General features: G+C 66.8%; 1 protein-coding gene across 5 annotated transcripts in view; it reads right to left on the reverse strand.

Annotated features, from left to right (window-relative positions):
• CABIN1 (calcineurin binding protein 1) overlaps positions 1-25,496 on the reverse strand; it is a 70,760-nt gene that overhangs the window by 14,621 nt on the left and 30,643 nt on the right. For 3 of the 5 annotated variants that reach the window (XM_043901189.1, XM_043901190.1, XM_043901188.1), the window contains exons 23-29: positions 24,864-25,125; positions 23,711-23,971; positions 23,425-23,576; positions 22,022-22,197; positions 16,387-16,569; positions 14,681-15,012; positions 9,336-9,449 (exon numbers count right to left, since the gene is read on the reverse strand). In XM_043901189.1, the coding sequence (XP_043757124.1) occupies positions 9,336-9,449; positions 14,681-15,012; positions 16,387-16,569; positions 22,022-22,197; positions 23,425-23,576; positions 23,711-23,971; positions 24,864-25,125 (1,480 nt within the window). The remainder of the gene's footprint in view (positions 1-9,335; positions 9,450-14,680; positions 15,013-16,386; positions 16,570-22,021; positions 22,198-23,424; positions 23,577-23,710; positions 23,972-24,863; positions 25,126-25,496) is intronic. The other 2 variants (XM_043901192.1, XM_043901191.1) reach the window with 2 other exon arrangements.

The raw sequence follows: 25,496 nt of genomic DNA on the forward strand, positions 1-25,496 counted from the left end.
CCAGCCACCATACCATTTCTCCCCCAGCCCAGTCAGCACCACGACTCTGACCAACACCCAGAGGCCTCAGGGCCGCCTGGCCCATCCTGGTGACAGCTCTCCAAGCCAAGTAGCTTCCACTTGTCCCACCCAGGCTGGCTCCTGCCCACCAGCTTTCCCAGGCTCGCCACATGCCCCCGACCCAAACAGGCCCAAGGCCAGCCTTCGGCCGGCAGCTTTTGCACTCCTGGGCCACCCTGCGTCCAGGGCCACAGCAGCAGTCTGGCACCCCCCTGGAGGATCAGGACTCCGCCTGGTGCTGGAAGGACCTGGTCTGGGCTCCCAGAGACCACATAACCGTAGTGAGACTGGCCACCTCAAGGCTGTGCCCACCATGCTGGGCCCCAGGCCAGGACAGCCTGAGCTGCATGTTCTCAAGTCGCAGCAGCCACGCCCTGTCCACACTCCTGTCATCACCTGCCGGGAACTCGGGCCACCAGCTGTCCTCGTGCGGCCCCACCTGGCTGTCCCTGCTCACTGCTCCCCACCACCTCTCGGGTGAAGCACTTGCACCCCTGTTGGGGCTGGGAGCCCAGGGGTAGCCACCAAAGCCACAGGGGGCCAGAGGAGGTGAGACTGGACGACTCTGGCTTTGTCTGTGTGAGTCACCCCTGGCGGGGCAGACAGAAATAGGAGGGGGTCAGAGGCACAGTCCAGGAGTCTCACGGTGTCCGTGTCAGATGAGCAGCAGAGGATGAACAGAGGCCTTGGGGCAGAGGCTGTTCGTCCGTGTGCGGGTGGAAAGGAAGACTCCAAGGCCAAGAGGTGTGTGGTGGCCCAGGGTGTGGAATCCAGACAAACACGGGCAAGGCCCCAGGCCTGTGGCCGGCGCGGCACATGGCGGGCCTACTCACACCTCTCTGGCCCCCTTGTGCTCCCTGGGCAGCACAGGCCTCTGCAGTGGCCACCCCCTCCTGGAAATACCCACCTGTGCTTCGCCATACATGCCTAAGGCCTGCACCCCCAGACTCAGGGCTGGCTGCTGCCCAGGTGCCCCTGGCCGAGCTCTCCACGGGGAGCACATGGCCCAGGGGCCCCACACAGCCACCCCATAAGACCTGAGCTGACACAGACCTGCAGACTGCTCTTGGTTCCATCCTGCGGGCCGTTAATCTGGCCCTTTAACCCTGACCTAACCCCCGTCTTCCCAGGACTGAGTCCAGCGCTGCCCGAGATGGCAGGAACACGTCTCGGAGCTCACAGCCCACGCTTCAGCGCTGGGCCTTCACACTGCCAGCTGGTGTGCAGGCGCGGGCCTCCCCACTGTGGGGTGCCGGCTCCATCTGTCGTGTGCCTGGGCAGCATCTCTGCTGGGACCGTGCCAGCTCCCTCTCCTGTCTCCTGTGGCCAGGAAAGGCACTTGCCTTCTACCTTAGGTGCACAGACCCCAGCTGCCGCCCCGCCATGTTCCCACTGGAGCCTCTGGCACTCAGGAGCAGGTCAGACCATGCTCTGCAGAGGGCTGTGGGCACCAGCGACTCTAGCTGCTTTGCTTGTCTGACCCATGAGTGAGGACACGGCGGGAACGGGGGCCTGCCTGGGGAAACGGAGGGTCGCGTGCAAGGATGACCTGGGCCATGTGCAAGGACGACCCCATCCCCGTGGTCTGGGGCAGTGTCCTCCTCACCAGACGGCTGTGCCCGCAGCCACGCTCAGCTCCGTGGGGACAAGCATGTGCGTGCACGCATGCCCACCAGGGCCTGACCCGCAGGCCCGGCCGTGGCCCCAGGCCCCAGGCAGCAGAGCCGGGGCCCCAATCGTGGGTGCCAGGGCCGCTGTGGGCAGGCTTGGCCATGGCCATGGCTGGCTCGGCTGACCTGGTGAGTCCAGGACGGGGTGGGGGCCAGAGCAGCTTCAAGAAGGAGGGGCAGGCATCCGGGCTGGGTGCTGACAGCCGAGGACCCCCACATGGAGGGGGGGCAGCCAGGGGGCCCATGTGGGGGAGCACCAGGGGCCTGGGGGGTGGGCAGTATGGAGCAAGGGGCCGGAAGGCTCGGAGGTCTCGGTGACCTGGCCGGGGCTCACCAGGGCCTCCGTGGAACAAGAGGGTGCTAGGGCTCAGCTCCTCTGTGCCCACCTGTCAGGGACTTGGGAACAAGAGCGGCCGTCTCTGGGGGACTGCTGAGCTGCCCCATTTCATCTCAAGAGGGACTACATCCTAGAAAAGCCACGTCTGACGTGCACATGGAGAAAACTAGGCCAACCCTGCCACCACCCGACCCCAGCTCCTAACGCGGGGCCTGCATGGGCTTGGGGGCATCTGTGCCACGGCCTGTGCCCGATGTCTCTCCTGGACAACTGACATGGGGTTCTCTGAAGGGAGGGGCGAGTTGAGGTGGGCAGGGATCTGGCACGGACCACAAGACACAGCCAGCGTCTCCTGCAGAACGGCCAGAGGTTAACAGGCCCGGCACGGCCCACGGAGCCCACCCCCCTCCCACAGGCGTGTGGCATCATCCCCATCCATGGGGGTCCTGGAGCCCAGGGCACCCCAGCCCACCAGAGGAGGGCCAGCTGGGCCTCTCGCTGGAAATGAAGCTCAGGCCAGCACTGCCGGGGCCAGGGCTGGGGCGGGATGGAGCCGGAGCCTGTGCCTGCCTGGTGATGGGCTGGGCCTGGTGGGGAAGTTCCACCTGCTCTGGCGTACCCTAGTTTCCAACTTCCTACACGTGATCAGGGATCGATGTTTCAGAATTTGTTTGTAATCAGCCATGTTCCTGCAACATCCTTCCCAACTGGCCCTGAGCCCCCTCACCCCCTCCCAGGAGGCCGGTGAGCTCTGCTCCACAAGGTCCCTATCCCAGCTGTGGCCGCCCCCGCCCGTGGGGCCTTCCTGCACCCGCTCCTGACCCAGTGGCCCCAAGGCACACGCGGTCCTCCATAGCCCCCTGTGGTGGGTCTGGTAAGGCCCACTCGGCAGACAAGAACAGTCTAAGCAGTGCTGACCAGCTTGTCCAAAGCCACCAGCTAGGCGGGGCCAGGTGTGGGGCAGGCCCGGGGCTGGCCGGGGACGAGGGCGCGCACGAGTGTGTGCGCGTGTGCGTGTGTCCCCAGACAGGCCTGTGAGGGAGCCCGTAGCCTGTCACCATGGAAACCAGGTTGGGGGGGGGGGGGTTTGCGCCTAGAGCCTGCTGCTCTGCTGCTCTGCTGCTCTCTCAGAAGCCACTTGGTCAAACTTTCCAAGTAGGAAAAGTGGAAGGAAAGGCAGCCTGGCCCCCGAGCAGGGAAGCTCTGGCTGGCGGGCAGAGGGGTGGCGGGGTGGGGACCCCGGATCTCCCCCGGGCTCAGGCCCCCTCCTCCAGGCAGCGCGTGGCCCGAGCAGGTGGGTCCAGCCCTTCCTGACCCCGGGAGCTGCTGCCTGTTCATGTTTGCCAACAGGGTGTGTGAGAAGGCACTTTTGGAAAAAGGGCTGGAAAACCACTGACCTCACCCAGCTGGCCGGCCTTTGGAGATGGGGAAACTGAACTCAGCGGGCTTGGACCAGGAAGCCAACAGCGGGGTGAGCCCACGGGCGGGTGCGTGCCGGGCCCCTGCGGGCGCACAGAGAACCGAGGTCGGGTCTGCGTGGCCCAAGCTCACACAGGGTGGCCACACGGCAAGCGAGGGGGCCACAGGCCCAGCCCTGGCAGCCGCCGCGCCGGACACTCCTGAGCTGTGGGGACGACGGCGGGGTCGGCTCCACGCCCTGTGGGATCCGCCCGCCCTGTGCCCGGGCTCGCGGGCCGCCACCTGCCCACAGGCGGGACGCTGCAGGGAGTGCCTGGACCTGGAGTGAGCCGGGTGCCCTGTGGGCCCCGAGGACACAGCAGACTGGCACAGCCCTGCCTCCCTCCCCGAGGACAGGTCCCTGCAGCACCGCCGCCCCAGCCAGGGCTCCGGGAGCCCACCACGTCCTGCCCCCGCGGCTCCAGCAGGCACACCCCGCCCCACCCCGGTCCCCTCCATCGTGGGTCTGCGCAGCTACAAATCCTGGGCCTCCTCCGGAAGCTGCCCCCCTGCGGTCCTCCAGACGGCGCCTGGCCTGGGGCAGCATCCCAGGGGACGGAGCTGAGCCTGGTATGTGCCTGCCTCAGAAAGCCTCAGCGGGGACACCGGTCCTGGGAGCCGGCTTCTGAGAAAGGACTCGCAGTGGGAAAGGCGTCCCTGCTGGAGACTGCTCTCAGGAACGCGACACAGCAAGCTCCTGGCTGCTGGCCTGAGCTGGCCAGAAACTCTGGCGTGGAGGCCGCCCGCGGGACGTGGGCCCCGGGCTGAGTTCAGCGCCCGCCTGGGGGGCCGTCAGTGGGCTCAGGGATGCCAGGGGCTAGAGCCCCCACTGCCTGTTTCTGCCCGAGCATCCTGTCAGGGGCACCACGGCGAGCCCACAGTGGCTCCCAGGGGCCAGGTGCACATGCAGGCGGGGGCAGCCCCTCCGGAGTGGGGTCTCCCAGCCCCACCGTGCAGAGGTCTATGACCGCCGTGGTCCTGTCTGGGCGGGGCCTGGGCACCCTGTGCACCTGAAGGCCTTAGGTGCCTGCTCCAGACTGAACCGGGCCCCGCGTGTGAAGGCCATGAAGTCCACCAAACTGCAGAGTCAGGGGCACGGGAAGGAAGGAGACCTCAGGGCGCAGCTAAGACATCACAAGTTTGCTAACCTTTTAAAGGCTCTTAGAAACAGAGTCTTTTTTCCCTGGAGAACTTGAAGTGACTCTTTTGTTTACTCTGCTTCTGCAACCAGCCCATCGATCATTTCAACAATGCTAAAAATAGCACCACGGCGGATGGACCCGTACTACGCCGTGGCTGGGGTGTCCTCGGTTTGAACGCCCCCTTCTCTCCTGTCCCCTAGGTCCCCCTGAGCTGACCGGGGGTCCTTCACCCAACGTTAGGACGGTGCTGCTGCACTCACGGCCCCTGCCTCTCTCCCAGCGGCTCAGGAAGCTGTGCAGGCCTTGGAGAGGGACACACCTGCCCCTTGTGGCCATGTGCGCTCGGGCCCGCGCCCAGGGAGGCCATGGTCTGCTGCCCAGGCCACAGGTGCCCCTCATCCTGGTGGGCCAGCCCCAGTGTGGGGCCAGCGCCCGCCTCACCCTCCCACCAGCCACGGCTTCGGCACGAGACAGCGCGAGGCCTCATCCCTCCCCTGGCCCAGACTGGGAGTGGGGTCCCGGCCCAGGCGCCTCCCCTGCTGGCACCTCCGTGAGGTGGGACTGCCCTTCCTGCTGCACTTGGGTCTGGGGCCCCGGGACCTCTCAGCACAACTGGCCCTGGCCCGGCACAAGTTGGCTCCGTACCCAGCAACACGCGCCTCGAGGTGTGGGCAGAGGGACTGGTCACAGCCGGCTGAGCCAGGGACACGGACGTGGCGGGACCAGCCTTGGACAGGCCGTGGGCTGCTGCCAGCAGCGGCGTCCTCTCCGGGCCGGCCTGGCCCTGGCCCCAGCGGGTGCCCGGGGAGGGGGACATGCGGTGTGTGCGAGCAGCACCTCTTCCCTGGGCTGAGCCTGCGAAGGCCCTGCACTTGGGGCTGTTGTCGGGGGCGGTGCAGTGACTCAGCGGCAGGGGCGGACGCGAGCCCGCGAGGCGGGGCTGCCCACGGGCCCCCAGGTGTGGAGCAGGGAGGGCGGGGGGAGGGCGGCCGAGCCTGCCGGGGCTCTCGAGGGCAGGAGGGGGTCACGTGTGCCCGCCAGACACCACTGGGGAGCTCCGGGCCCTGGAGGCCACATCCAGCCAGCACAGCGGCGCTCTCCCCGAGGCGCGGGTGCCAGCCGAAGCCTGGCCTGCATGCTGGGCACTGTCTCTGAACTCAGGGCCCTTGGGCAGGAGCTGGGCCTGGCCCTCCCTAGCACCGGCCTCTGCAGCCGGGTGGGGCTGGCAGACCCCTAGTCACCAGCCACTGAAGGCGGTCAGGGTGGGACGGATGCCTGCCGAGAAGCACAGGCACCAGGGACAGAGTGACTCCTCTTCCTGCTCCGCCCGCCCGGCAGGTGCTCCCGGCGGGCTCCTGAGCAGGGGGCCTTCTACCAGGGCCCTCAGGGAGCACTCGGCTCCAGGGCACAGACCCGTCTCGACACAGAGACACCCCCTGACGATTGTGTCTCCTGTTGGTTTCAGCAGCGTGGAGTCGGGACATTCAGGACCAGCAGGCGTGGGGGCTGCTGCATTTGCCAGGGCCCCGGGGCAAAGGGGCAGGCCTGGGCATGGGAAGGGGCCCGTCGCCCTTGGCTCGCCACGGGCAGGCCGAGATGCAAGTCGGCTTTGGTTCTGAGAGTCCGGGCAGCAGGGCAGACGGGTCGGGCATGTGTGGGAGCCCTGGGTGCCAGGAGAGGCAGCCCCGGGAAGGCGCACTCCCGCATCAGTAGAGCCACAGCCTAAGACTGGGAGAGGGCAGGCGCGGGCACCAGGCCCCACAGGCAGGCCCAGGGGTGCCTGCGGACGGTGACATCCGAGTCTCAGGCTGCCCCCCCTGAGCCGGAGCAAGGCCCCCGCCCTCTAGCCAAGCCCCTCTGGTACCAAGAACCCCCCTGCACCCGTCAAGCCCAGAGCAGGCCACCTTCCCATCCTCAGGGCCCAGAGAGTGCTGAGGGCTCCCGCCCACCCGTTGTGACCACCTGCCGGGGCAACGCCTTGCCGGGCGTGGGCTGAGAGGGGTGCAGCGACCAGGGCCCAGCCTGCTGGGCCAAGGGGCCAGCCCCAGGTGCCGCGGGTCCCTGCAGCCTGAGCTGGGGCAGGCCCGAGAGCAGGGGCGGCCAGCGCCTCCGCTCTGCGGCCTCCCACTCGGGTCCCTGCCGGCTGCCGGCACAGCCCAGAACGCAGGACGCGGGAAGAGTGCCTGCTGGGCTGCTCCCACCGCTTCCTTCACTCAGTCTGGAAACTGGGTTGGAACAGGAAAGGAACCTGCTTGCTAAAATCAGTGAGCATTTTGGGGAAGAAGGGAGCGCCGTCTTTGGCTTCGTTACCATGGGAATGTTTCTGAATTGACTACCGGGGAGAGAGGTCTGCCCTGGACAGAGCAGTCCCACTCCCGCCATCACAGGCCTGCCACCAGACGTGCACACGCCTGCCCAAGGAGCCCTGGGAGCTTCTGGGCCTCAGAGACGCGCCCCTGGCCTCTGCAGCCCCTCAAGACTGGCACTGGCTCAGGAGGGCACCGCCGGCAGCCCCAGTCCCGCCTCGCTGCCTCCTGCCGGCCTGTGTGCCCACCCTGGGCTCCCTGCTCGCTGCATGGTCATCCTGAGGAGCCACCAGAGTCACGCGGCCACACGCTGTCTGCCTGTCCCTCCCTGGGGCCCAGGCCAGACTGTGCCAGGCGTGCAGGGCCGTGGGGCCTCAGCCAGCAACGTGCAGTGCTCCTGGGTCTGCTCTGGCAAAGGCCCGGCCGGTCTGCCTGTCGGGGTGGGGCTGGGGCCTTGGGCTGGGGCCACGGCCGCCCCAGACATGAGCCTGGGCCAGGATCCAGCCCGCCTGGGCTCAGTCCACAGATGGGACTTTCCAGGGCAGCGAAGGGGTGGGTGGGAGCCGGGGCCCCGGTCAAGTTGGGGGCGGGGGGGTGGGGGCTGGACATGCGCCAAGTCCAGGCCTCTCCCTCAGACACTGCACGCGGTCTCTGCCGTGGGGCCCCCAGTCCCCTCCAGCCCGCGTCCTGGCTGGGCAGCACCTCCTGCCTGTGGGACTCCTCGACGGTCCCACGCTCTCCCTGCGCCCCCAGCCCCGAGGCCTGCCCGTGGGGCCCACGGCAGCGGGCCGCACCAGGAGCATGTGGTGTCAGGTCCCCAGCCCCGCAGCAAGCTCGAACACACGGCCACGGGTGGCCTGCAGCCCTTGGGGAACGTCCCCAAGACTCAGGGTCAAGACACCACCACCAGAAAACACCCCCCGACTCAGACACGTAGGCGTGCCTCCTGAAGCTGGACGACAGACCCGTCTGATTCTGCACACAAAGACACCACCACCAGAAAACACCCCCCGACTCAGACACGTAGGCGTGCCTTCTGAAGCTGGACGACAGACCCGTCTGATTCTGCACATGCACACTTGACCGGCGCAGCAGTCGCTGCTCCCCACGATGCTGCTGAGGAGGCAGGGCGCCCAGGGCTAGGGGTACGGTTGGGCTCAGCCGTGCGACTCAGCTGTTGGTAGCCGCGGTGTGGCCCTACGCGGCTCAACAGCTGTCAGACACTGCCCATGAGAAGCAGGAGGTGGGTCTCCCAGCCCCGGCCCCGAGGATGAGGGGGCCATGACGGCCCTGCCGGCACCTCCTCAGGGCCAGCCCCCAGGCCTCCGCCCCCACCCCCCCCAGGCCAGGGCGGTAACCCCACTGGGAGGGAGAAGAGGGGTCGTCCTGACCCCCAGCCCCGTCAGCAGGCTCCGCAGTGGGCAGGCCGCGGAAGGACACCCACGTGACGAGGGGCGGTGGCTGCAGCCTGGGCATCTGGGTGGGAGGGAGGCCCTCTCGCACTGCAAGCCCCCGGTACCACCCAGAGTGACTGTGGGTTCTGTCCACCACTTGCCTACGAAACACTCTCAGGGAGAGGCTGGCAGGGACAGGCTCCCAGCTCCAGAGCCCCGCTCGACCCCAGGTCACGCCTGACTAGAAGCGCTGTGGACCCAGACACCCCCAACCTGGCCGCCTCTCAGCTCAAGAGCCAGCATCTGCTGCACCCTTCCAGACCCAAGACCTGCCCCCGCCGGCTCCGGCCCAGGCCAATCCTGCCGTCCAGTTTCCCACAGCGTGACAGGGCACCAAGGAAAACAGGAGAAAGCAAAGCTCAGAGGATCTGTGTAACATGCCAAAGCCACCCCCTGAGGACAGGGGGGCAGAACGGCGGACCCGGAGGTGAGGGGGCAGCGGGCAGACCAGCGGTCTCTGCCCACAGAGTGAGGGAGGGAGGCCCGGCCGGGGGCAGCCGTGAGCACCCTGCGTGGAGCACCAGGGGGCACTGAGCCCAGCACTGGCCACACTCGCTTTCTCTGCAGCAGCGCTGCCCCAGTAAGAACCCCAGGTGCCCAGGCCCCCAGGGGGGAGCAGAGCGCGGGCCTGGGGCCCCTTGCACGGAGCCCCCTGCGCAGCCCCGGGGCCCCGCCAAGCTCTGCAGGCCTCTCCACAGGTGCTGGGAGGGGCGGCCACCTGCCAGGAGTCTCCCGGCAGGCAGGGCCCGCTCCCCAGCCTGGCGCGCGCCTGCCTGCACCACCCCGCAAGGCCTCCGAGGACGCCCTCCCCCTGGGAACGCCTACCCCGGGGTCAATTCCCACGCCCGCCGCCCATGACAGGTGCCGGCAGCCCGCAGCCGCGGAAATCAACAAGGCAAAGTACTCACGTTGAAGAAATTGGTCTTGTTCCTCTCGCAGAAGAGCCCCTGTGCCGGCATGTGCTGCAGCTGTTGCCACGGGATACCACTGCCTAGCAACACGTCGCGGGCCCACTGGAGGTTCTGGGGAAGCAAGAAGTAGGTTGGGAGTGAGTGTGTGGGCAGCTCCGGGCACCCACGGGGAGGGGGGGCGGTCCCCTCCTTCCAGGCTGCACCAGCCAAGCGGCAGCGCCTGCAGACAGCCGTCCTGCGGCGCCCACGGCCCTGGCTTGATCAGCTGGCCACGGGTGTGTTTCCGAGCTGGTTTCTTGCCCACACAGCTGACCTAGGAGAGCGCGGCCTCGGACTGCCCAGGGAGGGCACAGACGGGGATGTCTTGCCCTGACCAGCTGTGCAAGATGCTGCAGGGACCCAGCACTCCACTGTCTGCCGGGGTCCACCAGCAGCCCAAAGGGTCCAGGCTGACTTGCCAGGCTGTGGAGGACAGCCTGGAGCCCGGGGAAGCCGGGCGCTACAGGACACCAGGGGAAGCATGTTTGCAGGGAGGAGGCTCTGTCCGGGGCTCAGTCCGCTGTTCTCTGGCCACGGTACCTCTTGGTGGATCCAGGGAGGGCGAGGCCTGAAGGTACCTCTTGGTGGATCCAGGGAGGGCGAGGCCTGAAGACCAGGCCCTCAAGGGGAGCACAGACTGGGCTGGTCTGTCAGCCTCCTGCAGACAGCTCCTGGGAGCCAAGAGGCTGCAGCATGAGGCCGTGCTGTTGAAAACACTCCCGCTGCCCCCAAACAGGCCTGCGGGTGCCCAGGTCTACTGGCAGAGGTACATGCGCGTGCCGGCCCATGTGGGGACGCCCCGCAGCCCTGGGGAGCAGACCAGCCTCTCCAGGCCTCTGATGCCCACATGGAGGATGACGGTGGCCACTGGGACAATCCCAGGGCCAGGAGGCCAAGGGGAAAGCTGCTGTCTGCACACCCCCTCCTCCTCCCAGGAGCTGGCCTGCTCTGGCCTTAGAGACATGAGCCTCTGCCCTGCCCCACCCTCCCCCTGCCAGGCTCCCAGGGAGGTATCCCTGAGAGGCCAGTGTCTCCCCCGAGGTCCCTCCTGGGGCTTACAAGGCCAGTGGCACGTCTCTACCTGGCAGGCAGCAGGAACTTGCCTGTCCTCACACACCTGGAGCAGAGAGGCCTCGGGCCCCACCCCGCCCCGCCCCAGTCACAGGGGTGGCGCCCAGCTGAGCCTGAGGGGCAGGGCTGGCCTGTGCTCAGGGGCCGAGGCCCCTCCCTCACCTCACGTGGCTCAGGCCCCTCTGCCAGCCTAACTCTCTGTCACTGGGCATCGCCTCCTGGTGACACACCGGCGAGGGAGAGCTGCTGTCAGGGAGCCGCCGCGGCCCAGAGGGAAGGATCCCCGAAGTGGGCAAGGCTCAGGAAGGCTGGGGGGCGCGGGGAAGGCCCCGTGGTGGAGCACGGGTGGGGCCGGGCGGGCCAGGCAGGGCCCTCTTCTCTCTGTCCTCGCCCGGAGGCCCAGGGGAGCCGCTGCTTCCGGGTGGGGTGCAGGCTTCTTTCTCAGGACATCCAGTGACCCGGAAGGGCCAGAGAGGGCAGAGGATGGCAAGAGCAGCCCGGCGCAGACTCTGCGACCCCGGGGAGAAGCAGGGACCCCGCCTGGGGAGCGCCTGCTCGTGGCCTCTGGCTCCACAGCCCCGTGAGGTTTTTGCGCACCTCCAGGCGGGCAGCACCCAGACGCCTGCGGGGCAGTGGCAGCCCAGTGTGGTTTGGGCCTGCATCCCCTCACGCGTCGTCGCATGGGGCGTCTCTTCTGCTGCTGCCTGGCCCTGTGTGTGTCTTCTCGGAGAGATGTCTATTCAGGCCCTTTGCCCATTTTTAAGTTGGGCTGGTCTTTAATTAACGAGTTATGAGTTCTTCATGTCTTCTAGATACAAGTCACTTGTCAGATGCGTGATTTGCAAATCTCTTCCCCATTCTGCTGACCCCTTTTCACTTTGACAGTATCCTTTGAAGCACAAAAGTTTTCTGTTTTGATAGTGTCTGGCTTACTTATTTATTTTTGGTCACCTGTGCTTTTAGCGTCATATCTATGGAATCACTGCCTAATTCGAGGTCACGAAGATGTACATGTATGTTTTCTTCTAGGAGTCTTATGGTTTCAGCCCTGAAATCGAGGTCTTCGATCCATTTCAAGTGAATTTCTGTACACACTGTGAGGGCGTCACCTACTCAATGGACATGAGTCTGAGCGAGCTCTGGCAGTTGGTGATGGACCGGGAGGCCCAGCGGGCTGCAGTCCATGGGGTCATGAAGAGCTGGACACGACTGAGCGACTGAACAATGCAGACGCCGGCCTCCAGCTGCACTCTGGCTGCCCAGCGCTCTCTGTTGAGAGGATACTGTCCTTTTCTGCCACGAAAGGACTGTGGCAGCCTCACCGAAAATCAAGTGACCACAGACGCACCCGTTCACTTCTGGACTCCCAGCTCGCCTGCGCTGACCTTGGATCGACCCCGGTTTTCCTTGTAGCTGTAACACAGCACATAACGTGAACCCCACCAGAGGCGCCACTTTCAACTCAGCAGCTCACGATGCCGCGCCTTCACGCCGTGGCACAGGCGCGTCTCAAGCCCCTCTGGGACTCTTCGCCTGGCCAACCTGAATCCCGTCCTCATTCAACAGCAGTTCCTGGCATCGTCTACTCTCTATGAATTTGACTGCTCTGGGACCGCACGTGCATGGAGATCTACTGGATTTGTTCTTTCTGTCTGACTAATCTCACTGAGGACATCCATGTTGGAGCAGGCATCAGAATGTCCTTTCTTTTTAAGGCTGAATAATATTTCACTCTGCTTTGATTACTGGAGATTTGCAGTGAGCTTTGACATTGGGATGTGTGAGTTTTCCAGGTCTGTCCTTTTCCAAGACTGTCTAGCTCCAGGACCAGGTTGTAACCCACTCAGTCCTGATCCCTCGCGACAGGTGGGGACCCCGGTTCCCCGGGCGAGCCAAAAGCAGCAGGCTGGTGGAGCCACACAGAGTCACTCTTCAGCGAAGACCAGGACCCCTTGCTGAAAGGTCTCTGAGTGGCCCATGTGGACGCTGGGAGCCACAATTTTACGAGTAATGCCATGGCCTAGGACTCAAACTCCTGCCACGACCATGCCCTTGGAGAATCACAGAGCAGCAAGCACTGGACTGAGGTGTGGTGACCTTCCTGGGGTGCGGGAGCATCTGGGAGCCTGTGTTCTCAGGCGTGCCCCGCAACGTGGGCCAGCAGGGGCCGCACCTTGGGGGACCCAAGGCGGGGGTCCAATGTATAGCAAAGCTGACCCTGGGCTGGAGAGCAGCCTCGGGGGATGTCAAAAGTCCCCAGGGGTGAACGACTACAGAAGGGCTGGGAGGGCCGCAACCCTGGGCGGTGCCGACACAGAGGAGACGGGCTGTGGTCCTCAGGTGGGGCACTTGGGCAGGACCCGAGGGGTCAGAGGCTGGCCCCGCTGGGGCCACACTGCTCCAGGCAGCCACACAGCCACGAGCGGGGAGCACGGAGGTGCCACCACCACACCCACAGGCGGGCTTGACGAGGAAACGGACTGCTGCTGAGTCCACACGGCAGGAAGCGTCTGTTATCCAACAGCTGTGTGGGAGGTGGTCACCACTGGCCAGAGATGGTCCACCAAGAGCTCTGGCCAGGCCCCAGGATGGCAGGCTGCCCGACTGGGCCCGGTGCTCAGCCCGCGAGGCAGCGAGGTGTTTGAAAGCCACCCAGCAAGGCCTCTGTGCAGAGCAAACAGCAGCCTGCAGGGCCCCCAAGTGCTGCAGAAAGGGAATGTCATCTCGGGGAAGCAGGCAGCCGGGCAGGACACGCGGGGACTGAGGAGCTGCAAACGTGCGGTGTGGCCCCACAGAACAGACAGCTGGGCAGCCTCGTCTCTGCCACTGGGCCCACGCCCATCAGCCTAGCACAGGGGACCCACCTGACCTGGGCTAGTTTGCAGAGGAGCACGCAGCCAGCAGTGAGCAGGGACAGGCCCACGGTGAGTGCGGGCGGAGGCGCGGTGGAGATGGCCTGGGACCCGGGAGCCAGGCTGCCCGACATTGAGCAAAGAGGACATGAGCCCCGACAGTCACTGTTGTGTGTGCAGATACACACCAGTGCAGCCTTTAGTTTCATACCAGCAGAACTGTGGACAGCGCCCCCGAGTTCTCTAGCTGACATAAGTGTGGTTTTCCACTTTTCGAAAGCCCGCCCAGCAAGGTCACAGACTGAGGAGCCCGCACGACCCAGCCCCAGGCCAAGGTTAAAGCCATTTGGGGGAGTGGGCAGGCACCCGGGAATCCCCAGGGCCTGCGTCGCAGCCCCGCTCTCCCTCCAGCAGCCGGTGACCGACCCTCCCTTCTCGGGGCGTCTCACCCCCAGGTCCCGTCTCAGCTCTGCTTCTGGAGGAGGGGAGGGCACCTGCAAGCCCCACAGACTGCTCCTGAGGGGCTTTATTCAAACCCAGGTCTGCTGGGTGCAAAAGACTCGGCACAGCCAGGAGCAGCCAGGCGGGCGGGGGCATGCAGCGGGGGCCGGGAAAGCCAGACGCCCTGCAGCCCCCACCCAGCTGCAGTGCCCGTGTGCCCTGCCCCGGGGAGCCAGCCTGCCACACGCACAGCCGCTCTGCACCGCGCCGCACCCCCACAGCAGCCGTCAGGGGGCTTCCCGCCACAGCCAGCGCCAGGCTGTCTCAGGCTGTCTGCCCTCCCTGCCTCTTCAGGCCCCCAGCATGGGCCTCTGGGGGAAGCGGCTCCTGAGCCCGGGCCTTCCTGAGCAGGGGAGTCAGACAAGAGTGGAGGCCATAGCCAGACCCCGGGGCCACCCCGCCGGCTGCTCACCCGCCTGGGCAATTCCCTCCCCTCCCTGCAGCTACCACGACCTCTCTACCCGCGGGCTCCGAGAACAGTGCTTTCCTCCAGCCCCAGCGGCACCCCAGTCTGCCTGCACCCCACCACTTTCCCTGTGGGATTCATCACCATGGGACCCGCCTCATCCGCTCTCTGGTGTCTGCAGATCTGCCCCGTGAGAACACAGCTCTGGGGGCTGTCTCCCCAGCTCCTCTGGGCAAGTGGGGAGCCCAGAAAAGGACGAAGACAGACCCCACTGACGCTAAGCGCCCGCACAGAAGGCCTGGTGGGAAGCGTGGGAGCCCCTACACCCGGGGCCCCGCTGCTGAGTCTACACCGTCCTCCTGCAGAGCTGGAGGAGGCCGCCAGGGCTGCAGACAGCCAGGAGGCCCAGGCGAGCCGTGCCCCCTCCCAGCCACCCTCGCCCACGCGAGCCCGGGGCCGTGGTGGGCGCTCACCCGGTGGGTCCTGCTGTGGGTATAGAGGAAGGCCAGCCGGTAGAGGCTCTTGTAGTGCTGCGGGAAGCGTCCGAGGCAGAGGCGCAGCGAGGCCACGCACTGCTCCGTGAGGAACTGCCGCTGCTCCTCCGCCCCGGCAGGCAGCCCCTGAGGGAAGGCCAGTAGCTCCCCGGGCGCGTCCACCCGCTTCCTGCCATCCCCCGGGGCTGGCCCGGGCGTCTGGGGCTTGGCGGGGCCGCTGGCGGGGCCCTGGGGGTCGGCGGCAGGCTTCTGGCTGCCCGGCTCGGCGGCCCGGGAGCCCTCCGTGCTCTCCGAGGACTCCTCAGCCTTCCCTGTGTTGAGAACGAGGGGAGCGTCACCTCGGCTTTGGTGCCCTCCCCGTGGCCATCGGCACCGGCGGCAGGGATGCCGATCACAGGGCAGGGCAGGGCCGGCCCTGCAGCAGCGGGTCTCTGCCCCCAGGGCCCCGCTGAGGCCTCCGTGGCTTCCCGTTTCCTCCCTGACAACACAGGACACCCCAGCTGGTGTGCAGCAGAGGGCGGGGCTGCGAGCGGGGCGCGGGGTGCCCCTGCACGGGGCACAGGCTGCCCACCTCCGGGCGGTGCGGGGCACGACGAGGCGGTCCGCAGAGGGCAGGCGTGGCAGCACCACCCAGGGCAGCACCTGCTCCAGGCTCAGCGCCCCCGCCCCAGGCTCCCCTCCATCTCAGGGAAAGACCAGAGGAACTCGGTGGCCAGCCCAGTACACCCCCCACCCCCGATCAACGCCCGTCCCTGACCCTTCGGGGGACACCTTTTCCCACCCAAAGGGGTGTGGTGGCAGGGACAGGCAGCAGGCAGCAGACAGCTGGGGGCCTCCCTGGCAGGCACGGCTCTGGCCACACCCACACGTGAGCCCCTGAGCCCAGACTCTCCCATCCAGGGCCTGTGTGGCGACTCTGGAGCCAGGGCTGGACCCCGGAGACAGACAGGCAGCGTGGGGGAGCGGTTAAGGGTGCAGGGTAAGCCCTCTGGACCTCAAGTACTTGTCTAGTAAATGAGAACAGCCAGTGCTTTTCTCGGGGATGCGAGGAGGCTTGGCTGCTGCTGCTGTCTGCTAAGCAGCTGTGAGCCCCAGCCGGGCCAGCGTCAGAACACTTTCAAACTCCACAGCTGGCCAACCAGCCCTGGCCTCAGAGCACGGCCAGGACTGTCCGCCTGCCTGCAGCCTCCCAGCAAGACCAGAACTGGGGCTGACCACTGGCTTCCAAGTGGGGCCTGGGGACCCCAGGGATGGGGAGCTGGGCAGACCCCAGGGCCAGATCAGGGCCCTGCTGAGAAAGGGGGGGTGGGCAGCGTTAAGACCAAAAAGCAAGCACATGTGATGTACAGGACAGCGTGTGGGTCTGCACGGGCCCGGGGGGTCTGAGAAGGAAACACGTGTGACACACGGGACGGCGTGTAGGTCTGCATGGGCCCAGGGGTCTGACCAGGCCAGCGTCACCAGTGCTCACCGAGCGTCATGCACCTTCCTGAGACGCTGCGTTGAACCCCACAACCCGCAAGCAGGCCTGCGGTCACTCCCACCCTTTGGGAGAAGCACCGGGGCCTGGCCTGTGAGTGCCTCGGCCGACCGCGGTCCCGGGCACTGGTGGAGGCGCCGTGGCAGAGGCCAGGGCACTCCCAGGACACCCGGCTGTCTGGCCGCGCCAAGTCAGGGCTCCGTACCTCTCTCCTCTGTGGCCCCCGGAAGGTCTTTACCAGGCAGTCCTGCTTGGGAGCCGGGAGCGGGTGGCCTCTTCTCTGCGCAGGGCCTCCGGGAGCCCTCCTGGGAGCCGGCGGGCTCGCTGAAGAAGTCCTGGGTGGAGCTGGAGTCCGACAGCGCCACGGCCGTGCTGTCCTGGCTGCGCTCTGGGGGGAGGAGAGCGGCGGGTGAGCCACGAGCGGGGCCCAGAGGGGCCTCCCGGGAGCCTCCCACAGCTGCTGCTCATGGCCCGGCCCGGCCCGCCCCTCTGGGCGCATCGAGCCCCCCGCCAGAGGCAGCAGGCCCCCAGGGCTTCCCCGGGGAGCGGTGCTCCGGTGTGGGTCTGACAGCTGGCTCTGGGGGACAAGCTTGCGCTTGTAACATCCCTGGATCCTGCAGCGTAAAGGCTCCCGCCGCAGCCGACTGCGAGTTACCAGTGTGACGCGTCAGAACATGGGGTGGGAAGGAGACGCGCGCAGTGGCCGTACGCCACCACAGGGCGGACACCGTAACAGGCACACGTAACCGCGAGGGTCAGGACTCGGCCAGCGCTGTTAGCCAACGTGTGGTGGGTCTTCAGTGACCCGCCAGACACCTGGGCTCACACACCAGGTGGGGGCGCCCGGGGTGCCTCTCCACCTCTCCGCTGCTTGAGGAGGGGAGCGGAGACGGGGGGACCCCTCCCGGGGTGCGGGCCACAGCTGGGGGAAGGCGTGGAGCCCTGGCGGGACCTTCTCCGCAGGGGAGCAAAGCCTAAGGCACCAGGTCACACAGGGCAGGTGAAGACCCACGGGAAACACCTTCCCCCGTGCGAGGCCCTGGGCCCCAGTGCTCCCACCCCGAGACGCAGGGACCCGGCCCGCTGGCTGTGCGGCGGCACCCAGACTGCAGAGGACCGCCGGGCCCAGCCCAGGCCGGCAGGTGCCGACTCCAGAACGAGAACTCTGCTGCAGGGGAGGGGCGAGAACGCAGAGGAACCCCCCGAGGGGTGCACAGAGGCGCAGAGTGAGTGGGAGGCAGAGACAGACCAGTGGCCCTGAGCACAGCCAGTGTTGGGGAGCGGGCGTCCGGGGCGGGGTGCACCGAGGAAACCCCAGCAACGGCAGGGCCCAGCCCCGCCCGGCTTCCACCTCGTCTGCCTCCCGCCCCTGCTGCCGGGGAGCACAAAGCAAAGCCCATTCCGGGCGTGAAGACGCGCCCTTCAGCGTCTTCTGTCCTACACGTGCTATCCCGAGTCCATGAGAAATTCAAGACACACACACAGTCACAAAAGCAAGAAGAGCGCTGTCAAGAAACAAAATGATAGACACGATGAGGTCTGGGAGACCCGCTCCTCCTTCCCATGGTTACTTTCTCTAAACCATCACTGTGTCTACAGAAGAACCGCAGCCACGCAGTGCAGGCTGACCACGCTCAAGGCAGGAGCCTGACAGAGGGGAAGAGCACGCCGCCCATGAAGCGGGACCGTGTCACCCAAGGACAGACTTCAGTCCCTGAAGACGTCTCCCCCAGTGCAGATGCTATGCTACTCTCTAAAAAGCCTTGTGAATAAACCAATCGGAGATGAAACACTACCATCACAAAAGGCTGCAACTCAGCAGGGACAGGGAAATGGCCTGAACCCGCAGGGCCACCGCCACACAGCACCCTGCAGCTCTGGGGACGTGTGTGTCTAAGAGGGTCAGCATGAGGCTGCTGAAAATGACCCTGATTTTCAGTACTACAAAGAAAGCAAGATTTCACAGTAAGAAGCCAGTCAAGCCCCCGTGAGGCTCTTGCAGGGGTTGTGCTGGGAGTTTCCAGGCCCCCGTCCTGAGGCAGGGCCAGACCCAGCAGAGAGCTGGGAGACTCACAGGGCTGGACCGGAGGGCCTTCCAGGGAAAGGCACTCGGTGGACCCTGGGGACCACCCACCACCCAGGCACCCCTCCCCCACCTCCAGGGGATGCCCACAGCCCAGGGCAAGGGGACAGAGCTGGGGTGCAGGGAGCAGGGCCCGGCCTGGTGACACAAGGCGGGCTGTCCCCTGGGGCTCTCTTTAGGCAGGTCTGACTCAGCCCACACCCCCTGGACTCTGAGGACTCCCAGGCCAGCCTGAAGGGCTCTGGTGACAAGACACACACTCCCTGCTGTGTTTTTTCCGTTTGCTCCGGCAGGACGACTAGAAACGGCCCATGGCCACCCATTCCATCAGCTCAGCTACATGAAGGCTCAAGGAAAGAACTGTCTGCCGGTGTGGTCAGAACTGTGGCCACTCTGGCTGCTAAACCCCAACAGGATGACCCCATTCTGCCAGCCAGAAAACAACAGGATTCTAAGGAAAGTCAACCTGAGTACAATCAATATTTTGAGAACTCTTTAAACTAGCAAGGTCTGCCCCAGTCGGGCCCTGATGACCACCAGGAAAGGACTCGTCCACTGGGAGCAAGGCTGGCCGTGGAATGGGTTCCCCCTGCTACAGGCCCAGGAGACTGGACAGATGCCCCAGAGAAGAACCACCATGAGCCCACTCCACACTCCCAAGAGAGGCAGCAGCAGCCTCCCTTTGGGGTCTCTCTTCTCCCACCTGGTCACTCACTGTCCGAACACAAGTCTCCAAGGTCCATGTCTTTGCTCCCACAGTCCCTCGCCTGAAGTGGCCCTCCTCCAGGAGGTCCTCCCAACCCACCAAACCTGATGCAGCTCACGATGCTCCCTCGGGGCACCAAGCACTGCCCCAGGGACACACAGATCCAACGAGGTCTCATCTAGGCTCCCCCAACGGCGCCCTCACCCAGGCTGAGCACCTAGCAGGCACTCCCCAGACGCCGTGACCACCTATGGCCTGAGAACCAGGGAGGGGAGGAAGAGGAGGCTCACAGGCCGGCCCTCTCATGGCCTCCCTCCCTGGTCCGACACTGGGCCCGCCCTGCGGGGGTACAGGACCGCCCGGGTGCTGTGGGCAGAAGGTCTGTGCCCAGAACACAGCCTGCCGCCTCTGCGACCTTTTTAAATGAAAAGCAACAAAGCGAAGGAGTCCAGGTTGAGGGGCCTGCCGGGCAGGCGGGCGGTGCAGGGAGGCCGGGGCTGCAGTGCGTCTGGCTGGAGCCAGGGTGGAAGCCACACGTGTCAGACACACACTCTCCAAACACGGCACAGCGACGCGGAGGCGCCCCGGCCATGGGCAGCAGGAGCCAGACCGGGGGGCAGCATGCGTCAGCTCGGTCCCTGAAGCGAGCCAGGACAGCGCAAGCAGGAGGGCCGGGGCGGTGCGCTCAGGGCTAGGGGCGGCACGGGCAATGCTGGCGGGGGCAGCGTGGGCGACGCGGGCACGGGCACAGATGGACACACACAGGCAGGCGGATGGCGGCGTGGCAGTGACGATGGATGCTGCGGGGGCTCCCCGAGGGCCGTGCGGCTCACCACCCCCGGGGCTCCTGCGGCACACGGGCACCCCGCAGCCCCCGCCCTCTCGCCCCCACACCCCCGTCCTGGCCGAGCTGCGCCCCTCGGGAAGGTCTCCCGCCCTGAGAGGCCCTGTCCACGGCTCACAGATGCACACCTGCTCCCGACCAAGCGGGCCGGGCTGTGCCCACACCTGGCTCAGGGTGCAGGACTCCCAGAGGGCAGGGCCACCGGCCGCCTGGACGGCCCACCCTGAGCCCCCACCCGCACCGGGACTCCAAGGTCATGTGGAGGTAGTCAGGAGACAGCGAGGGGCCTGGCCAGCCCACGCCAGGGCCAGGCCGCTCTGTCAGGCCTACTCCCTGGACCCTGCCAGCACCCCCAGCAGGGAGACACACACTCCCAGCACCGTCGGCCTGCAGGCACCTCCCAGTGGGGCCTCCCCGCTGCCCACCTGAGACCCCAGCTGCCCTCGGCCCCGCCCCAACTAGCCCTGCAGCCTCCTGCCCTCAGCCCGCTCCCTCAGAGGGGACAGGACGCGGCCTGATCCACCACACAGAGCTTCCTGGGGGGACCCGGACGCGCACGTGCACAGGCACAGGCACACACGCTGCACACCACACGCCGGGGGAGCACGGGGCCTGCTCAGGGCGCCCATCCTGCCGCGTCTAGCCTGTGTCAGTGGCCATCCCTGGTGGCATGCCGAAGGGGCCGGCAGGCTCTGGTGCTGAAACCCTCAACAGCACCTCCTGAGACGGGCGGAGTGAGCGGTGAGGTGGCAGGGCTGCGGACAGAGGCCCTGCGCTGTCTGTCTGTCCCTCCTGGTCCAGCTGGGGCTCTTGGTCAGCCGTGCGTACCTCCCGCTGCCCAGGGACCACTGGGTTCCAGGGATTCTCCCCAGGGCTGCGGGCAGGCGGCAGAAAGCGCCCCGCCCTGGTGTGGGCAGTTCAGACAGCGCCCGGGCCTTGGACGCTGTGCTAAGTGATCATGGAGGTGGGGAGCGGTCGTCAAGGTCCCTACACAGACCCCGCCACCTTCCGGAGCCTCCCCCAGCCTCTCTCCAGGTACGAGCTGACCCGGCCGCCCTCTGGGGCGGGGACGGAGGCGGAGGCGGAGGCATCCTCAAGAGCAGCACGGCCTGAGGTGGGCCTGGCGCTCCCGGACCATCCAGCGGGCAGCAGGGTGGCTGCTGGGCTGAGGTGGCCCCTGGGCTGTGTGTGAGGCTCCCTGCACGCTTCCGGAGCCAGGCGCCCAGCACGCGTGCCAGCAGCACCTGTCCGCACTGCTCTACTCCCAGCTCCACGCACATGCATGTGCCAGGGCGGGGCACCCGAGAGGTGCTCCCAACCCGGAGGCCGGCGTGGCGCCAAGTCCTCCAGAGAGTGCCCGGCAGAAAGGACTTCCCGAGCAGGGACTCGTCTCCAGTGTCTTCTCAGTGTCCTCGAGATGAAAGGTCCAAAGAGGGCTCGCCCTGAGGTGAGGGACGGGGAAGGCCCTGCTCGGGGCACGTCTGTGGGGTCGCAGTGGGAGGACAGGCCGGCCAGCTCCGGGTCTGTGCTCCACGCTCGGGGCAGGGAGAGAGACACACGCACACGCTCAGACCACCCACACAGATCTGCACACACACACCCACAGCCCCAGAGGGGGCCCGGTCAGCATGCACTCCCCCCAGGTCACAGACAGCACCCCGAGGACTCGCGCACGCCCCGGGCCCTCCTGCAGCTCTGCAGGGGCCCTGCTCCCACACTGCCCTCTGGGAGCCCTGCCCTGGGTCCCGGTGCCGAGTGACGCGGGGGCAGGGGTTTGAGCGGCCCTCCAGGCCCACCGGGCAGGCCCGCGCTGCAGGCCCGAGCTACAAGGCCGGCATGCGGGCCTGTGGTGTTGGTGAGGATGTGGTGACCGGCCGCCACCTGCCCGGCCCGCAAGGGGAGCTGGCCATCAGAAGGACGCGCCGGGACGGCTCGGGCAGCCCGCAGGCACCCGCAGCCTCTCAGGTCCCCGGCCCCCAGAGGGCACGGCGGGCTCGGGAAGGCCCCCGGGGACGGGGCAGGGGGCGGCCCTGAGCATGTGGAGGGCAGAGGGTCACGGTGAGTCCATGAGGTGAATGAAGACCGCAACATTGCCCGTGTCACCCCACACCCGGCACCCCCTCACACAACAAAGCGACTCATGGCCCGAAGCCCCCCCCGGGACCGGTGTGCCGCCTAGGCTGGCGGGAGGGGGACAGGGACTGTACCGTCCGGCGTTGCCTGCTGGTGGGGTTTTTTACATTTGACGTAATCGTGGTCAACCGGAGTGGCTGTGTAAGGTGGGGAAGTCAGACCTGGGCCAGAGGAGGGGAGGGGGGCTCCGGGGCCCGGCAGTGTCCCAGCTGAAGAGCGGGAGTCCTCGTCCACCAGGCAGGCCTTCTCCCTGCGGGCCAGGAGCGGGCGCGTCAGCGTCCCTCTGCACCGCGGCGGGCCGGCGCCTCTGCAGGCACCTCCCCTCGGGCGCCACTGTCTCCTCAGGGGGCCCCTCCCCTCGGTGGCACCTGCCCCCTCAGGGGCACCCGTTTCCTGGGGTGACACCGTCCCAGGCTGAAGGGGTGGCCCCAGGGGCCCTACTTGGGCTCCGGCCCTACCAGCTGCTGCCCAATCTTTATGGCTGCACCTCTGCTGGCTAAAGTCTCACAGCAGGCAGACGCCTCCCTGGAGGCACCCAGCCCACAGCCCCAGCACCTCGTGTGACGCCCGGGGCCTAAGGGATCTCATCCTGGTCAGTGTGCAGACATGCTCACACGGGCACAAGGAAACGGCCGCAGAAAGCACGGCGCCCTGAGCTCTGCTTGGGACAAGCAGGTGCCGGCGGGTGGGGAGTGTCTCAGAGTCAGTCCCAGACCCACCGTGGGGACCACCGGCCCTGCAGCTCCTGTGGGAGCGCCTTTCTATGAAGGACAAGAGCTGGGAGCTGAGTGTGCCCCTGAGCGTGTGCAGACACACAGCATGCTCCGGGGAGCAGCCAAGAACAGACGGGCGGGTTGTCACGTGCAGCCCACGCTCACCCCTGCCAGAACCTTCTACAGCTAGTGGGCACGTGTGTGTCATTTATATAATTTTCAAGTTAAAAAAAGACTTATAATCACAAAAAGCCCGTTTCTGCTGTGCCCAGGGGGCCCTTTCTGACAATCTCTCTGGGTGCACTGCGTCCACCTGGTGACATCCACGCGTGTGCCCCCGTCCCAGCAGCTGACAGCACAGAGCCCAGCCAGGCATGGGCCCAGAGATGGGGCGAGTGAGCCAAAGCCCCAGGACATGGACGCCGGGCGACCCACGCTCCGGGGAGGTCCGGGGTGTGACCCAGGCCCACCAGGGAGTCACACAAGGGCCCTAGTGCCCTGAGCTCAGGGGGGCTTAGAGAGGACCCCTGCCTGGGTCTGGGGTAGGAGGCTGCAGTGAGCAGCGTTCACGCAGGCAGAGCTGTGCTGGGAGGTGACGGGGAAGTGCAGGGCACTCAAGCAACCTCTGCATCTGGGGTTCAACAGAAGGACCCCAGCCGCCACTGGGTGCCTAGGGCCAGGCCTGACTCCCGAGCTCAGAACGGCTCAGCAGAGCCCGCCCCACCCCAGTGCCCCCGCCCGGCCGCCAGGAGCACCCCACTCACTTCTCTGAGGCTTTGGGCGCATTCTTCTCCTCGCCCCTGGCAAAGGGCCCTTCTGCAGCCTCCTTCATGAAGCTCACTAGGACCTCCGCACTGACCCCGGAATCAGGCCTCCCCAGGAGCTTCAGGATGGATGCATGGAGCCGGAAGTACACCTACGACAATGCCACGGTGTGAGAAGCGGGGGGCGGGGGGGGAGGCGGGTGGGGGAAGGCCCCCAAGGCCAAGGGTGGCCGCCCGTCCCCGCCCCCTGCCCTGGGATGACGCCCCCTGCCATGAGCGGCCGCACCTCCAGGGCCTCCATGGCCAGCTCGGGCGGGTTGTGGTAGTGGATCTTCTTGGGGTAGCGGGCGGCCTCCTCGTGCAGGAGGTGGCCGGCCTGGCGGTAGTGTCGCAGGTACACGGTGGGTGGCTGCTGCTGCTTCTCGGCCACCTTGCCCAGCATGTAGTGGATGAGCCACTCCTCCTCGTCCCCGTCGCCCTCGCAGCGCGCCGCCGCCGTGAAGCAGTGCCGCGCCGTCTCCAGCATGCTGTCCCTCCGCTCCTCCAGCTGCAGCGGGACACGCCCCGCCCTCGTCTGATTGCGGGGTCCGCAACAGCCCTGAGACGGCCCACAGACCACCGCGGGCCCGTGTCTAACTGTGGGACGCCCAACAGCCCTGAGATGGCCCACAGACCACCGCGGGCCCGTGTCTAACTCTGGGATGCCCAACAGCCCTGAGAGGGCCCCCAGACCATCCCGGGCTCTCATCTAACTCTGGGACGCCCAACAGTCCCCAACAGTCCCGTGGGCGGCCCCCGGGGCTCTTCACTAGCCTCTCCTGCAGGCGCTCCCACCTTAGTTCGGCTTCCTACACTGTGCGCTCCTCACGGCTCCACGGGCCCGGGCCGCCCCCACTCAGTGTGCTGCAGGCAGGCCGGGGAGGCACGGGGCAGAGGGCCCTGGGCGCCTGTGTGCTGCTCTGCAGGGTGCTGGGGGGCCCTCGGCCTAGCAACAGAGACCTCGCTCAGGTGCAGGCTGACGGTGCTCGCCTGGGGCGCGGGTCCCACTGGCTAAGTGTCTCCTGTCCTCAGGCCTCCCTGCAGCCCCACGACCATCAGCGGCCTTGACCACAGACAGTCCACAAGCAGGCCCCTTCGTGCCTGCTCTCCAGGGAGACCTCCCTGGACAAAGGTGTCCTGCCACACATGCCTGGACCCACCATGGAGTTCCTCTGCGTCCCCTCAAGGAGACAAGGGAGCCCCTACGGCACCCACACTGCGTCCCAGCAGTGTCGACAATCTCACAAAGACTCAACAAGCCCCTCGGGAGGAACAGGGAGGCGACAGCGGTTCCGCCATGGCCCTGAAGCCCGTGCTGACCCGTGCACACCCCCCGGCCAGGGCGAGCGGGGAGCAGGCGCCCAGCTGGCAGGGCCTCGGCCCCTCCCCACCGCCCTCACCTGCTGCACCAGCTCGGCGGGCAGCTCAGGCCTCCACTGCTTCAGCTGGCGCGAGGCGAAGGAGTGCAGGGCGTAGGACATGGTGCCGAACTCGATCCACAGGGACAGGTTGGAGCTGTCGATCTCGAGCGCCCGCCGGAAGCAGCTGAGCACGGGTGTGGCGTGCTTCCAGATGGGCCCGTCGCTCTTCAGCTCATTGGAGTTCAGCTTGTCTTGGATGCGGCTGGCCCGGGCCAGGGCCATGCCCGCCCAGGAGTCAAACCTGCGGCCACGACGCAGCACGGCTCAGCACACTGCTGCCACGGGCACCCGTGAGCTGGAGGCCTGCCCCGCAGACCCACCCCGAGGAGTGCGCAGGGCACGGGCCCCTCACCAGCACCCAGGCACGACCCTGACAGGACAGCCCTGCTGCCCTCCACTTCCCTGCCTGGAGGGCGGCCCCATAGGGCAGCTCCGAGGGACGCACAGGGGCTGTCCTGCAGGTGTAACCTCGTGCCCTGTAGCCTCCTTGAGCCTCAGCTCGGGGCAACCCAGACCCCGAAACCCCCGCCACCCAGCTTCCACCGGCTGGCCCCGGGACCCAGGGCAGGCCCCAGCAGCCAGATGACAGCGAGGGGACCCCATGATGCCCGA

The sequence above is a fragment of the Cervus elaphus genome, chromosome 5, assembly GCF_910594005.1.
Source record: "Cervus elaphus chromosome 5, mCerEla1.1, whole genome shotgun sequence".
Classification (NCBI taxonomy): Eukaryota; Metazoa; Chordata; class Mammalia; order Artiodactyla; family Cervidae; genus Cervus; species Cervus elaphus.